Raw genomic sequence first — 17,379 nt, 5'->3', positions numbered from 1 at the left:
TAATGGCTGGGAAAGCAAAAACTGAACTTGAGCAGCTGGCTCAGGGAACTGCCTTTCCCTCCTTCAGTGCACAGCAGTGCAACCCTACCTAGCCCTCATCTGCTGCACAGCACTCGCCTGGACATTTTCTAGAGGCAGTGATACTCTCTATACTAGAATTTACACAGAGAAATGTCAACTCCAACATTTGGCTCTATAAAATTAAGCTGAAAAAGGAAACGTTCCAAAAGGCAAGGACAGCTTTAATCAGGTAGAAGCCCAAGCACTATTTCCAAAGCCATTAAAAACCTATTTCTTCCCTGCTGACTTAAGAAATCTATTAAGGGTCTATGTTGTTTTGGTTTAGGTTTAAATGTGCAAGGGGTAATAGCTAGAAAACACTGAATGCTTTGGTTATTTCTCAAGACTAAGAGACTGCATTTCCAAATTATATACTTTTTAACAGGTTTGGTTTGGTTTCTCAAGGTCAGTACAATATCATAGAGCAGTTTAAAAAAAAAAAAAAAGGAAAAATAAATTAAAAAAAAAAGGCTCCTTACCTGTGGCAGAGTGAAGACTCTCCAAGCTCCAGTATCTGGACAGGACACCTCTCATCCCACCACCACCACACACCACCCCGCTGCTGTCTGAATCCGAGCCCGGTGAGAGCCCAGAGCTGCCACTGCTGCTGCAGTTTTCTCCACTGTGTGCCCCGCTGGACTCACTGGGGCACTGCTGGGTCCTCATGCAGGCAGGTGAGAGGGAGAGCCAGGGGCTCTGCTGTGCCGCGGGAGGAAAGGGGCAGTGAGCTCCGGAGCTGCTCCCAGGGCAGTGGTACCTGGCAGCGCTGGCTGAGCACTGAGCTGGATTCCTACCCTCCTCTCCGCTTGCCTCGATGCATCCTGACATCATAGGGGTCCACTAAGGAGGCTCCCTCTGTGGCAGCTCAACTGCTTTCAGCTGCAGCTTCCAGCAGCTGATTCTTATTAAAGCCGATTTCAAGGCATTAAGAAAGCAAGGGTGAGACAGAGATCTCTCCTCCTAATTTAGCAGAACTGCCAGATTAAAAAAAAAAAAAAAGTGGAAATAGTAGAATTTCATGCATTTTAAAAATGCACAAGTGAGAGAGACCTTGTGTTATCTTCTTCCCCTGAGAACTCAGAAAGGATTTAACATATAAACTAATCATGTTTAGAACTGGCTGTGGCTGCTGCTATTAAAAAACTATTTTTGTAAGCACTCAGAAAAAGAATTCAGAATGAAATTAAAGCCAGAAGAACACAGATTGAGATTTGGGGAGGTTGCAGCTGGGAGTTTTGAAAAATCATTTAGCATCCACTCCCAGACTGTAGACTTGGGATGATCCCTATTTCCATGTGTGATCTTTTTAAGAGACTTCAGTCCCACCTGAAACAGCATCATTAACTACTTTTAATTACAAAGTTTTATAATCTCATTACCTAACAGGTGATTCTCTATGTCCCTATAAGAAGGATCTCAAATGAATGCTAGTTTCCTGAGAATGCAGAAATACCTGTGCAGTTTAGCAACAGCTTTGAGGCACGACAGAGATTTTATAATAAAGGACATTTCTGGGCTGCCACTGAGCTCAAAGACCTTGCAGATGGCAGATTTGTCAAACTATCAAAACAATTTAAGAGTAGCCACATGGTTTGTACCCTGTGTAGCAGAAAACAGTGTAAGACCTGAACTAGCTTGATTCAGTGTGAGATTACTCAGGCCAGGTGAAAATTAGCCTGATGAGACTCTGCAAGTAGGGGTTGGACCAAAGCAAAGTAGGAGCTCAGCTCTGCCAGCATTTCTGGGAGAGGGACAGCCACCCACATGTGGGCCAAAAAGGAGAACCCCAAACTGCTACTGTCACTTATAGAGTCAATATGTCTCTCTAGGCACCCAAATGCAAACCCAGGAACCCAATTTCACACAAGAATGGAAAATGCTGATTTTACAATTTCTGTGTAAGGCAGCTCTTTCCAAAGTAACTAAGTCCATGTTATATGCCCATCACAGCTTGTTCCAAGAGAGACCCCTTTGACTTTGCCTCCCCATCTGTGCAGTAGCAGAGTTATTTCAGTTCAGTAATAATTCTGGTTTACTGAGTATTTCCCAAAAGGAAAAAATGCCACACTCTGTCACTGGAGAATATCACAAAGTACCCAACAATGCTGAACCAACTTTTGAGCCCTTAAATATTTCAGCTATTCTTTAAAAGAAAGGTCTGCAGCAATAACAAAAATAACATTTCTAGTGATCTGTAACAAAATAATTCCTTCAATTATCTTCTGAATGTAGCTACTTAGACCAAAATATCTAATACCTCCTAACAAAGAAATTGAAATGTGTTCTCAATTTGACTGCAGTAGAACCACTCTTCTGCATTGATCTGGTTCTTCCAGGGCCTCCCAGAACTGCCTGCATTCAAGTACAACTGGAGAGAAACACTTCTTGATCACAATTATGAGGGGAAGGAGGTTAAACATTGACAGCAAAGATGAATGCAGCTGTTCTGTGGATGAGGAGAACAGGGCACTGAGAAAAAGGGAGGCCAGTGCAGCTCTTCAGATAGGAAAGGTGCTGAGGAAAGGCTACTAATCCAGTCCTGATTATTCTTATGTATGTATGTTGTATGTATGCACTGGAGAGGAATTTTCTTATAGAATGGAAAGAAAAATAAATACTACAAAGCCAAGTTGTGGAAAACAAATATTGTGTCAGAGTTCAAGACCGCAACCCATCATAGAGGAGATCCCCCTGACTACAGATTTTTTTTTTCTTGTTGTAAAATCTACAAAGAGATTTTCTTCTGTGACATCAGAGAGATAAGTTAACTAAAGTTGATGTAGCAGTAACTGACTTCAACTAAAGATTAAGGATCTCACTGCACAGCCTGTCAACATAGTCAAGCTGGCCTTGGACAACCTAATCCTAAATATCTCATATAAAATATCTTTTTAGCCTCTGTTGGGTTGCCCTGTAGTCTTGCAGCTTTGAACAGTGACTACCAGAATAATTTAGGATTTGCTAGGATCTTCTTCTTTACTCTTTGCCTCACATAAAATTTTTATTGGTATGCTAAATCTTTTATTGATATTCTAAATCACTTCAGTAGCTAATACATACAATCCCACTCAACCTGCTAAGACAAAGTTTCAGGAACTCAGCCACCACCAGGCCCTGCCTCTAAGTCTGGATGAAAGCCTTTGAGTGAGCACATGTTATCAGAGACCTCACAGAGGGCAAATGTTTGTGGCTGTGGTTAAACAGAACCAAGATTGGTATAGTGGGTCTAATCTTTCTGTGATTAGGAGACAAAGTGAAAAGTATACCGTAGGAAACATGATTATTTTTTAGCCACTTGAATTCAATCATACTTCTCTAGTTGATGAGGATGGAATGGACATTTCATGCTACAGCTACCATGATACAGTTCTGGGAACTTGCATACCACTTTCTTCTGTGTCCCTTCAAGAACTAAAATGACAAAAATGGAATAAATAACTCAGCTTGCTATTTTGCTGAACTACAAGACAGCTAAATATTTATAAGACATAATGAAGTCCTGTTATTGAACTAATATTTTCCCTCTTGAACAGATTTCTCCAGTGGCTGTCAAACATCTTCACATTAACTGTTGCCAAGTGTGAGTTTAACAGCACATCTATAGCTGGGAAAAGAAGATGAAAGTTGTCCACATGATGTTGAGTAAACAAACAGTCCCATTGCCTCTGAGAAATACTTTCCACTACACCAGGGAGGCCAAAGGGTAACTCAGTATCACTAAGTGGTCACTGTTTTCCAGACTATCCACAAAAGATTCAGCCCTTGAGAACTTGGCTGGCCTATTCTTATCGCAAGATTTCCAAGGCCACCAGTATGTTCATTATCATCACACATCAGTCACAATGAACTCATGCCTCTTTGCTTGGCACAACCAGCAACACCTCTGGGGTAAAACTCCAGGGCATGTCTTGTAGACATCTGATAGCAGAAAATTGAAAGACCTGAGACTGCTTAAATCTGACAAGACACATGGGAAGTTGCTAAAAATATTTGGTCTGCATTTAAGTAATGATTTTAACTAATACAGGTTTGAGATTTGTTCTACCACAGCTGCAAACTGGTCTTGTAATACACTTATTACAGGTTTCTCCCTCTCTGAGGATATGACAAACCCTGGAGGTTTATGGTCATGTGTGTGTCCCTGTCCCTATCCCTATCCAAAAGTTTCAGATTCTCTGAGACATAGCATGAGGGAAACATCTGGGAAAGGGTAACAAGCTGGCACAAGAATAGAAAAGTCTCTGGCTGAGAGGCATGGACAGCAGTGAGAGTAAGGACATCAAGAAACTCAAATTCTCAGACAATAACCTGTGTCTGTCTGTCACTGTGTCACCTTGTGATTGCCTCCTGCTGGAAAGTCCCTATGGAAAAACTCAGAAATGGCAGCATCTCCCCTGAATGCTCCTTCTGCTCCAGGCCTGTGGGCTGGTAGCTCTTACACCCAGAACTGCCCATCTCCTGGCTTCAGCCCTGTTGTAGACACATTCTTGCAGCTGCAGCCACTGTCCAAGCAGCTTCCCAGCAACATCCCCAATTTTAGGCTGTCTTCAGTTTATAAATGAACAAATACTAGACTCTGGAGAGATGGGGAAGGAGAAGATAGATCTCATAGCCTGAAAGACAAACATGCTGGTCCACTGCTTTTACCCAGAGCCTTGTTATCCCACTGCTGCTCACTCCAGCATATATCAGATCCTTCCCTCCCACCCCTTTCCTGGTGCAATACCTGTATCAAAAGGTCTTCAGAGGCTGCTAAAAAGCAGAAAAGCATTATTGTATCTACTTTAGGAAGCGGCTTGCTTCCTAAACTGGCAGTAAGGAACATACTGAAAAGTACAAATGAAGACATGGGAATAACCAGGCTCCTAGAAGAGGAGACTGAGGGGAGACCTCATTGCAGTCTGACTTTCTTGAGAGGGGAAGCAGAGGTACAGACAATGATCTCTTCTCTCTGGCCACCAGTGACAGGACCCGAGGGACTGGCCTGAAGTTGTGTCAGGGGAGGTTTAGGTTGGATATTAGGAAAAGTTTGTTCACTCAGAGGGTGGCTGGGCACTGGGATGGGCTCTCCAGGGCAGTGGTCACAGCACCAAGACAGCCAGAGTTCAAGAAGCATTTGGACACGGCTCTCAGGCACATGGTGTGACTCTTGGGGAGGGCCGGGGGTTGGACACAATGATCTTTGTGGGTCCCTTCCAGATCAGAATATTCTGTGAACTAAAGGGGAAAGACATGATATTAATCAACACCATCTGCTGAAGTGTGTGGCACAGCCAAGAAAGCCCTTCCAAAGTATTTAGGTGTTCCTGATGTTTGACCAGGACGGTAAACTTTGTTAACTTCGGGGCGCCTGTGTGTGCACGCGTGTGCTGGAGGGGTGCTGAGCCTCCCCGCTCCCCCGGCGAGGCTCCCGCTTTGCCCAGCCCGGAGCACACAGCGATGGCCCCGCGCTGCATTGCACAGGGGTCAGAGCCACCTGCTGGTGCCGCACGGCTCGGCAAGCGGCTGCGGGAGCGGAGGGGACAGGCAGGCAGTCCGTGCTGCCCTGCTGGGACAGCCAGGGGACAGCTCTGAGCCTGCCCTATTTCTGCCAGCATGGCAAAAAGGCAGGGAGAGCCATGGCTCCGAGTGCGGAGCGGAAGGTAACGAGCACAGCAGATAGAGCGTTAAAATTCAGCTCTTCTCCCACACTCGTTCTAGCACAGAACATGCAGCCTGACCTAGGACAGCTCTTGTCCTATGGGTAGTTGCATGACACAGTCTGAGAGCTGTGCGCCTTTGGGGCTGGGACCATGACCACCATCATTTCACACTTGAAGAACTAGAGAGGCCTCCATACTCCATTCCTCACAGTCTCTGCAGCATTCCCTGCACAAGGCAACCAGGTACAGACTTTGAGAATAGGAAATTTATCCTAATTTTCAACATGGAAGTATCTAGTAGCACTGGCTATTGCATAGTAGTTTCATATCCGGTGTCTTTTATGACTAAAGCATATACTGGGATCATTCATACAAATGGTTACAGCTTGGGAGTTAGGAATCTTAAAATTAGATTAAATGATTTGACCATTTAATTTTATATATATTTTACATGCCCTACAGCCCTGTCAAGAACAACAGGTATCACAACAAAGCTGCTCAAGAATCAAAGAGGTCATTCTGCTGCCTACTGCTGCTTCAAGGACGTAGCCAATCCTAAAACTGATCCATCAACTTCAAAGTATTACTTCAGTAATTTGCAGTTTTCTTCTCATCTATATCTTACCACAGGAAGGACAAGTGCACACATTCATCTTCCCCAAAATGCTTCAAATGAAGCCCACAGGCAGCATCTAATAGAGATGGCTATGGCAGAAGAATCTCTGCTGCCTCTCTCCATCAGTTTCCTTTACCAGGAGCATGGTTTTGGTGGTGGAAAAAGGATTCTGCTCCATTTCATTTGTTTTGCTACATTCAGGAAATTCTTGAGGTGCAGGCTTAGGTCATGGTATGAAATTCACTTGTACCTATCTCAGGAATATTGTATGAATTACAGATGATTCAGGTTGCATGGCCCATTTCTAGCCAGCATATAAACACCTACAGCACTGCCAGCTGGTCAGTCTGCATACATTTACTTCCCCTATTCACCCTCAGAAATTCATACATATTTTTTAACTCCCTCATGTCCCTGTTGGGAACTACCATGAAATTTGTCTCAGCTGTGACCCAGAATTTACTTCTATGACAACAGTGCTCAGGGATTTCAGCTAATGTCAGAGATGCACAGACAACTTGACAATGATGGGTTTCCATCTGGGATTTCCAAGGAGTAAAGCTGCAGCTTTTTAAATTCAGCCAGGGATCTGGTCCTAAGCATTGGGGCAACACCAGATGCTTGTGACAGCAAGTGATCAAAGCCCTCAGTGCTGAGAGAGCAAAGGCTCTCAACACCATGATAATAAATAGCTTGTTTTCTTATTTTCAGATCAAGCCTCATGACTCTGTGCATAAGCTGTACAAAGTGTCAGAAAGCAAACCAGTTTTGCTTGACAAAATATTATGACCATTGAATTCTGATGTAATTAGTGCAATGTTATTGTCCCTTAATTAGGTAACTCCAGCAGTGTTTAATCGATGGTACAGAGACCTTCTGAGGCAGAAATGGCAGCTTGGCACCCAACTGTGGCTGGCTTTTTCTGGCTAGATTCCTAACGGCCAAACAACTCCTCTGCATTCTGTTTTTCTTATTCCACCCCAAAGTGCTGTGATAGAGATATCTGCAGTGTTTGGGCAGGCACTGTCAGATGGAGAATTTAAAAGCCTGGCAAAGATACATCTCACTGTTTAATAATCTGTGCAACTTACATTTTAATTCTGGGATAGTGTCAGTCATCGGAAATGAAGCAGACATGATACTTCATGCACATTCCTCATGAAAACACAGCACACTTGTTCTTTAAGGGGATTTAAAGTACAGGAAATATCTGTCTCTAGAGGCTCATTTAGTTGCTTTAGTGCCTAATTAGCAACTTGAGAGGAACCTCACCATACCCACCGTAGTGCTTTCCAGCAAACAAATGGCAGAAACCTAATTCAAGAGTGTGATATAGGTGACATCATCATAGGTGGGACAGAGTTCTCACAAGACAACACAATGTTTCTACATCAAGCACACTATCTCTGCCATGAGTGATCTCTTTTTCACTCAAAAGCTGACCACTGCCTTTAAACAGCACCCTGTTTATCCACTCAGGGAGAAAACAAACCTGCATATGAAAAGCACATGAAAAATTCAACTCTAAAGCAGATTTCTGCTCTGACATGGAAGCAGCAATCATCATAAGCAGGTTAGAATGTTTAACACATAGTTTCTTTACTCAATAAACCAGAGCTTAATTCTCTCATCGTTCACATCCAGCCATGACATTGTACTCACCGGGAACGGAGATGCGCCTTTTCCAGCCCACACAGTCCAAGCCTGTCGGAGTGCTCTGGGAAAATGGATGCAGTTTCAGTGGCAGGATGTCAAAGGCAACAGGAGATGTGACAGATGGACTTATTCCAGCCTGCAACAGCAGAGGGAAAGCAAAGGCAACAAACATTTAGTTTAGATGCCCCACAGGACAAAATCCAGCATTCATCCCAGACCACCTCTTCCCACCTCTGATACCTGCTCATGCAAGTAAACAGTATGTTAGTAGACACACATGGATGATTATGGCTAGAAAGGTTAGAAAACAGTGAGAAGGCAAGGAAAACTGCAAGGTAATAAAACCAGAAGTGGATAAGCAGATACTGGATTCATACTTCACATACAACCACACATACCTCCATTCACAGAAAGTTGCACTCCTTCCTACAAAGTGTTTCTAGTCAGGCGGGGGGAGGGGCCGAGAAGAATATCACTACAACAAGTCCTTCCCTCAGCTATGGAATTATTCCTACAGCTTTATGACTAATAGTTTTTCTTCTGGTATTTAACATGAAAATAAAACTTTTTCCTTTAGAGGTTTATTGGTACCAGTCCCCAACCATATAGAACATGGATAACCACATTTGTCTCTTCAGCTAAAGGTACAAGTAAGAACTCTCACACTCTACCTGGCTGATTGATTTTATAAAACTTCTAGAACTTTATGAAACTTTGAAAACTCTATACCATTTCTAGATACCAATGAATTAATAACTTTTGCTGATTTAAAGGAGAAAACATATTGAAACATACACATAGCTCACGACCTCTAATACAGAATGTAGTAACAAATGCATACTGCAGGTATGCTTTTATCCCTTTTTCCTTGGCTGCCACACAGAGAAAACATCAGTGAGGTGCAAGTGACTGGGAGATCACAGGTCAGTAAGCCCTGGTCCCACGGGTATAGCCAGCTTTTCATCTCTATCGCTACTGCCCCTTCCTTTTGCCACTGTGACATTCAGTTACAACATATCCCTCCTTCACTGAGCCAAGAACTTGCTATATTGAGGTCCAGTAGTCTAGCTAAGATCTTTCCCTCTCCCTACCAGCCCACACCATGTCCCATCAGCATAAAGTCTGCTGACTAGCCTTGATGCTGAAGCCTCTCCTGTAGATGGTCAATAGTCAAACCCTCCTTCCAAAACTAAGCAGCACACAGTGCTCATGCAGTTGAGAGTGCTGCTGCTCTGTGCCTGCTTTGGTTTTTTTCTTCCTGGACTTACTTTCCTAAAACAAAGAGAACACAGCCAATACTTTGGCACTAATCACCATCTCCTGAGGGATAGTATGAGCCCTGTTTAAATTGACCTGAGCAGTGCCTGTTTTTCTAGAAAAGTCACAGCAAAGCTTCAGTGGGAACTCACACTCTTCTTGTGTCAATGAAAATCAAGCAAGACAACTTACTGGGCCACAGCTCTGAAAATGTCAAGGGTAAAGTCTAGGTTATTTACATGAAAGGTGATAGAAAGCATTATTTTTCTGTTTAAAACTAGAAAGCAGAAAACCCTGGCCTAAGGCTGTTACAATGAAAACTGCAGGCTTCATTGTTATTAATCCCTAGGACATCAGACCAAATTTCGGGCACAGGCATAATTTGATTCCTATGCCATTCCTACAGGCCTGTACAACCCTAACTCAGGAGAAGCAGTGTTTTCAGTGGTGTTAGTAATATGTGGGCAGGGTTTGCACAACCTGCAAGGGAGAGGATGGGAAATGAGGGACCAGTCTACAGCAAAGATCCTCTCTCCTATATTTTCTGCTAGAGACTCCAGAGGGTTATTTCTGTGCTCTTATGCACAGCAGTTCAGTCCCTGGCAGAGGCATTTACCTCTTTTGTGAAGTCATGCCTTGTCAGGTGCACAACTTTTCTCATTAAATCCTCTCTTCAAAGTATGTTAATTACACTCTTAAAGTGTATCTGAGGTATCCACTGTGCTCATAAACATGGCACCACACAACAAATCTTCATTTTCTCTTATTTTGGACATGGTAAAATCAGATTTCCAGAAGTCATATTCAGGGCAATATGCTAAAGATCTATTTTTCACTGCTTCTCATTTATCTTTCAAAATAAAAGAGACCTTTTTCTGCACGATACCCCCTCTGGGTATAGCCCCCTGATGGGCCTTCTAAGAATCTCTCTAATTTGGCAGTGCACAAACTGCTCAAACAAATGCATGTAGAAGTCATGTCTATGCTCCTATTGCTGTGCACTCAAGAGGCATCAAGCTTAAGAACCAGGGTTTAAGTTTTTGTCGAAACAGGAAAGCACAGGATGGGAATAGACAGGCAGTTCATAGCAAAAATAATTCCCCAAACAGAGCCCATTGCTATTACAGCATTCCATATGTCAGTGGTTTGGGGCATTGTCTCTGCTCCAGTTAGGGAACTTACATTGCATTACAAACAAGCAAGAGGACCCCACGCTACAGCATGAAACCCATCACCATATGAAGAGCAAGGCCGATGGCCAAGTAAAAGAATACAGATTCATCCACAGCTATGTTTCTCTTCTTCCCCTTGGGGTGGGCAGCATGGGGGTGTTATATTAAGAATTTAAGGCCCAAGATCAGAAGCTGCTCAGCTTGTTACTGGCAGCATCTCATTATGAGGGACAGCTGGGTCAAGCTTTGAGTTTGACTGGGAATTTACACAGGCTGTTCCCATTTAAGGAAGCAGAGCAGTTTACTGAACCTAAGCAAAAAAAAGCCTACATACACAAAATTGTTTAGAAGTGGCATTTTAAATGTTTTTTGGGGGGGGTTTGTTTGTTTGTTTTTAGGTGGTTTCTTGATTATTTGTCCATTTTTCCCTGTCCCAACTGCCAGCTCTCAGAGTAGACTTATATTCCCATTATATTCCTCTGTGTACATTGATCTGAATGACAGAGTAGTATCAGAAATCAGCACTTGAAGAATCAAGAATTCCTCTTTGCTCTACCCTATTAAGTTGTTTCCCCAATATTGCAGCATTACATCACCTTGTGGGCTGACCTGCTCTTGACTTAACACAATGTGACTTGTCACAACAGAAGCCACACATCCCAAGGCAGTCATGTCAGAAAACATCAGACTTATAATTTCAGATCTCCAAAGCCCCATACAGTCGTCCTGTTGCAGTCACAATACCACAACCATCAACATCTTACAAAGCTTCTTTTGTGATAATTTGTTTCTTCTTATTAAAAGGGATTTAGTATCCTTCTAAAACTGCCCTCAAACACTGCAGCTTGTGACAGCACTCCCAAGACACTTGGGAGTATGAATAAGCCAGCACTATTACAGGACCAGAGCATTGCAAAGACAGAATAGAACAAGATTAAAAAGAAACTGCGTGATTACTATTATAAATAAAAAGCACAGGCCAAGAAATTCAGTTTTACAGGCATAAGAAAGAGCCCTTGAATCCCACCAGTCCTCTCAATAAAACATTTTGTCTTCTTAGCCTGCCAACAAAGATTAAAGTGTCAATAACCTACATAACACAAATAGACAGAAACCGTAAACCCCAAATCTACCCACCTGCTTCTACCCAGAGAAGAATGAACCAGAAAACCAATTGAGGCCCAAGAGCCCCCCAGGCAGGTGATGTTAAGAGAAGTCTCCATGGGCACAGGGGCAGCTGTAAATCACTGGGCAGCTGATTGCAATTTAGAGGTAAGTTTGCACCAGAAAATAAGGGTGGAAATGCTTAAAGGAGAAGCTGTTTTCTGGCAGCCTCCAAATGTGCAGTCAATCAGCAAAGCAGACAGCATTCAAGCTGTGTAATCTGATGGCTCCAGGGGAAGCCATTGAGGGAACTGGTCACTCCTCTTAGGAACGCTAATGGTCTCAGTGCTTCTGCACATGCCCTGCAGCACCGGCTAGATTTCCATCACTACCCATGCTTGTCAAGGAACTGTGAGAAATATTTTTCATACATTTTACTGATTTCTGTTAATCCCTGGCCCTATATAAGCCAGGCATTCACTTTCACTAGCTTGCTTCATCCCTGTGCAGCACTAAACACTCAGAACTTTGAACAAGGTAGAAAAGTAATCCAATTCATTTATTTAAAATTTTTTTTTATCCTAACATACAAATGCCTCAGGAGCATTACTCATTGTCTCCATCACATAGGTAGTAGGGAGCTGAGCCAGGGAAGCATCCTCACTGAACTGAGAGTAGGAAACACACCACAGAATCATATCCAGCACCCAGGCAGCAACTGGCAACACTTTGTTTTGAAGTGCCTGACACATACAAAATAGCACAAATTTTTAGTCTCTTTCCTTGAGAAGGGGAGAACAGTGAGCAGTTTTTCAGAAAACCTGTATCTGGAACTGGCCTGGCTTCCTGTCCCAGGTGTCTGTCAGTTTGATGGGAGCTCTCCCAGGTGGACAGGCACGAGACAGCAGGTTTCCTCTGAGCAAGCCATAGTGGGCAGGCCAATGGTTCCCCTTCACCATTTACAGAACTATCTGTGCACATAAGCTCAAGCACATTCTGAAGTGGTGATAGGACTACTGAGGCCTCAGCTCCCCTCCAACATTGTCATTTTAATGTCAGAACAATGAGAAACAGACAACCAGGACAACAGAGAAAAGGAAACAAATACAGATTGCAGACAACAGAAACCCCTGAGGAAAGCTTTTATTTGAGTATCTGCTACATGATTTCAAGCTTGATCAGAAACTTTCTCAATATTATTGTGAGAGGCTACATGGAGCATCCCTTAATCTCATGTGCTTTTTCCCCAGAAGTTCTTTTGCATGTATTAAGGCTAATTTTGGCTCTTGGATACAGATTTGTGACTCTCCCTGAAGGGAACAGACCTTAGCTCTGGATCCAAAAGTAACAGATGCCATCAGTGTGAGTCACAAAAGCCACAAAGTTTTTCACAAGCAATCAAATGCTGAACCAAAAGTCTCCCTCAGTGGAGAGGAGAATATTAATAGCTAAAAATCCAATGGCAATGTTCTCTTGAGCACTTCACAGCAGGAATTTGCTTTACTAGGAATTGTGGAGTTGGCCTTAGATACAAGGGAAGTCTAATTTAGAAGTCCGTTATTAAAGTTATATAGCAACACCACAGAGCACAGAATGAGATTTCATCAGTTTAATTTATATTGATTTGAGGAAACTGATTTGCTCCTTGCCCTCCTTATCTTTTAGCTCACAAAACAACCTGATGCTCTTGCATTCTATATCCAACATTTCGTAAGGCATGAACTGCTATTTACAGAGACTAAGAAACCCACCACCTTCAGATATCATCACTTATGGACCACTTCAGTGTTTCATCAGTCCCCACAGAGTACCAGGCCCACAGAAAAGCTGACAGAAATGCTACCAAAGTGTGAGGACAGGAATATGATGAGAGGAGAAAGAAGCAGCCAGAGCAGAGAGGAAGACAGTGCCAGGAACAAGGAGGTCGATGTATGGCTTCTTACTTTGAAGGGGTCCTCTGGGAGATGTTGCAATTGAACCCCTCCCTCTGGCTGTGTCTCCTTCTCTAGCTTCCTTTTTTGGTTCCTCTCCATCCAAACATCATCGAAGCTGAAGCACTTATAGAGGTGTTTAGGTCTCTTCCTCCTCCTCTCTGGAATGTCCTTGGCTTTCTCATCTGCTGCAAGGAAGGAATGCCTCCGGGCTTTGCTCTCCAGGGTGGAGACAGGGCGTGGGGATGGTGGAACCCGGGGTGGCCTCCTTTTGCGATGGGGAACCCATTTCTTATTTGGCCTCTTTTCAGGTGCCCTTTGACAGTGCTGCTTAGACTCCTGTTTTACAAACAGCAGGTGAAAACACAGGGTTTGTTGGATGGAAATTTTGTTTGCTTCAAGTCAGTTTGAACAGAAGATGGCAAAGCTCAGTCATTCAGCCACAGAAGTACTCAGAAGAAAATGTCTGGGAGCACTCCACCCTGAAGCAGCAGCTCTGCTGTGCTTTGAGAGTGCAATAGATACTCCCTCTGCACAGGACAGTGCACTGTTCACCTCACTCTCAATGGCATATTACACTAACATTACTACCAGGATTTAGGTCACTCTGTCTGTATAATATTATTTACAAGGACAGACAATTTCTCTGAAAATAGAAAAATGACCTCTTGTCTGTGTCTGCCATTCCAACTGTACTTCAGTTATACAATGTGAAAAGGCTTTGTAGATGCCTGCAGGTCTGATATATTAAGCCCTGTGCTTCCTGATGTGCTCTTTACACTATCCATTTTATTTGCCTGATACTGGGCCAAGAGTAAGGAATTGCACAGCTTTGCCCTTCACTCTCATTTGAGTGGTTGCACAAAATTACAGCTTTAATACTAGAACAACTTGAAATCAAGTGTGCCCTGAGGCAACCAGCTACTACTCCAGGTAGCATCAGTGTTAGAATCAATAATATATAAGGTGGGAGATAAGAACACAGGGGAACGAGTGAACTCAGGAGTCTCTTTCCATGACCCAAAAAAAAAAAAAAAAAAAAAAGCTGCATCCTGACAATAGTATCTATCCAGTTCCTCACAGATTATTTGAAGAACCCAAATAAAACAACCCTCAAACCACTATCTATTCTCAAATAATCAGCAATTCCAGATCAATTCTTTTTTGGCCCTGGTAAGAAATGCCACAGTCTAGAAACAATAGATTCTGTGAAAAAGATGTTTTGTGCCTAACTGCACCTTACTGAAGAGGAGCAAGGAGAAGAACACGTGAATTCCAAACATGGGACATTTTAGGACAGTTTGCTCTTGCCTGCTGAGTAACACAATTATGCAAATAAAATCGTGCCATGAACAGATTAATTAAACATGTAGTGAAGGGCCTGACAGATGGACAAACTGGTAATGGTTCTGTCTTGCTGTTTTCCACATAAAATCTTTGTCCTGGATGAAACCTGGAGAATGTTAACCATTAGCAGGTAATGAGAGAGGGGCTGGTCTGTGCTCCACCAGGCCAAGATGAGTTACTTACCTGAGGTATCCAGGGCAAGCTGATCCAGTGCAGTATGGCACAGCACTGTAACAGATAGTGCTGACACAACTGGAAACGTACCTGGTTGGGGCTGGGGAATATACACCAATCCCCATACTGGAGGGCACATTGGGAAGTGAGCTCAAGAGCTTCACCATTACAATTTTTTTTTCCACTAATGTCTTTACTGATGTGGAATAGAAAAGGACTTTTCTTCAAATTCACCAATAAACTGAATTTTATGACCTCTTTAGGAAGCAACATACATAAGGAAGACCATCCTTAGCATATAGATGATAATTATTTTGGACTGATTTAACACTGCAAATATACTTTACCCAATGTCTGTTGTATTTTCAGAGATTCCTGAAAATACAGCTTCACTTAAAAAATCCAGAGTGCAGTTCTACTTCATTTCACAATGTCATGAAAATGGAAGTAAATACAGTCCTATCTACTTTAATAGATTAGATGTTGTGTTTTGAAAGCTGGGACATTTGCATTAATTTCTAGGTTCCAGCTGCATTTGTCCAGTTTCAGATATCACATTCTGCAGCCTCCAGAAGAATCAGGAAAATGAAACTGGTTTTATATGTCTTAGACACCATTTAAATTTTTTATGGTTTTCTTTGAATAATTTAACCTAGTAAATTTAAGTAATTATTTATTTGCTCCTAATGGTTATACTATAGCATGTGGGTTTGCCTTTTCAAGGCTTTACACATGCCTCATCTCTACATTTTTTTCTAGATGTTCTTTTGAGCTGTAATTTACAGGTCAATGATTTTGTTCATCCTCTGAGAGGCTTCATCTGTTGACAGTGTGTATAGTCCAAGTCTCTTGACTTTCCTCGGCTGCAGTCTCTTGTTTGGAATGTGGTGTCCAGTATTAAGTTTGTAGATTAAGTTGATGCCCATGAAAACAAAAGATTTTCAAGTAAAGCTGAGCACAGAAGGGAATAAAGCTAATTCTCTTCCCCTTTCCCCCCCAGGAATTCTGGTACTACAACCCTCACTTGTCAAACTGCTACCCAAATACTTCTTTGGATTCCAAACAGCATTAGATAAAAACCCCAACCCAATCAACCAAAACACTTTCATTTGGGAATATGTGGGGAGAAGTTGAGAGAGCTGGGTTTATTCAAGCTGGTAAGAGGGCACTAAAGGCAATACAAGAGCAGTCACCTACAGTTTCGTATTTACATGGATGATGGATCCAAACTCCTCTCAGTAGGGCCAGACAATGCCACAAGACAGTAGCAAGAAACTGCACCTTGGAAAGTTCTTGTTGGGCATTAGGGGAAAAAAGTTCTCAAGGAATATGTTTCCCAGAGAGGCAGGGAAACCTTCAGCAATGGAGGTTTTCAACACTTTGGCTAGATAAAGCTGTGGTTCTGCCTATCTTTCTTTGTTTCTGTATGAAAAAATAGGGAGTTCCTATGAAAAAAAAAAAGGAGAAAGGGTAGGATAAGACCATCTTGGAGGGTATTTTAAGACTTTGATATAAGCTGAGATGTTAGAGACAATAGGCAACAGCAGCAAAAGCTGTGCGAGGCTCAGTTGAGTTGAAGACAAGCAGTCCTCAGCTGTTGTGAATTGGTCAAGCATCTCCAGATTAATGAGCTCTGTGAAAATTGTCTGCTTGGGGTATGCAGAAGTTCATACATTCTCTCAAGTGCTACTTTTGACAATCTGCTCAACAAAATTATTCTCCCATTTCTTAATGTCAAAACTCACCAGCAATAATACTGAAAAAGTAGCATGATCAAGGCATGTTCTGAGATCTCAGTTACAGCTCAGTCTCAGTCACTCTGTGGGGGTTGTACTTAGCCACTGAAAGACATTCCTAAGCTCCCAGCCACTTACAACTTGGAAAATCCTCTCTGGGATTAAAACCCTACTGACGGAGGACATCTCTGCTTTTAGAGGTCTCAGCCAATCAAGAAATCCCTTCTGAAGATACAATCTGTTCCATGAGATCCAGCCTATGCCAAGGATTTAACATGTTACCTAGATTAGAATACAATACAACATGGAAAGGAGACCCTGAGTCTGTGATTTGGGGTTTTTTTTCTGTCTGTTGTAGAAAAGGCAGAAAAAAGTTACTTTTAGCAGCAACCAAAAGGTAGTTATGGTGACTGCAAAAGACGTGATACTCTGAAAGACAGCTACTCATTGTCTACAGCAAGTGATTTTACTTCTTAAAAAGTGACTGCTAGTCAGGAATTGATTTCTTTGTTGCCTTTCACAATGAGAAACTTATTTATTGTATACCAATTACAAGGCTCAATTCTGCCTTGAGAGGTAAAACCCAGCTTAAAACTGGAGATGAACACAGGGTGATGTCTGTATAATCTTTATTGGTGGTGTGATTGCTCCATTGCTTTGGGTTTTTGTATCAAATCTTCCCTT

At 42.5% G+C, this 17,379-nt stretch overlaps 1 protein-coding gene across 2 annotated transcripts in view; it reads right to left on the bottom strand.

Annotated features, from left to right (window-relative positions):
- The window catches only part of ARHGEF4 (Rho guanine nucleotide exchange factor 4), a 213,581-nt gene that overhangs the window by 99,868 nt on the left and 96,334 nt on the right, over nt 1-17,379 (bottom strand). The window contains exons 5-6 of one of the 2 annotated variants that reach the window (XM_085069766.1): nt 13,451-13,777; nt 7,981-8,110 (exon numbers count right to left, since the gene is read on the bottom strand). In XM_085069766.1, coding sequence (XP_084925892.1) covers nt 7,981-8,110; nt 13,451-13,777 — 457 coding nt within the window. Of the gene's footprint in view, nt 1-539; nt 873-7,980; nt 8,111-13,450; nt 13,778-17,379 lie in introns of those variants that run through there. The other variant, XM_085069767.1, reaches the window with a different exon arrangement.

The sequence above is a fragment of the Lichenostomus cassidix genome, chromosome 9 (genome assembly GCF_008360975.1).
Source record: "Lichenostomus cassidix isolate B80296 chromosome 9, HeHo_3.0, whole genome shotgun sequence".
Taxonomy (NCBI): domain Eukaryota; kingdom Metazoa; phylum Chordata; class Aves; order Passeriformes; family Meliphagidae; genus Lichenostomus; species Lichenostomus cassidix.
This window is presented reverse-complemented; position numbering and strand designations above follow the sequence as displayed.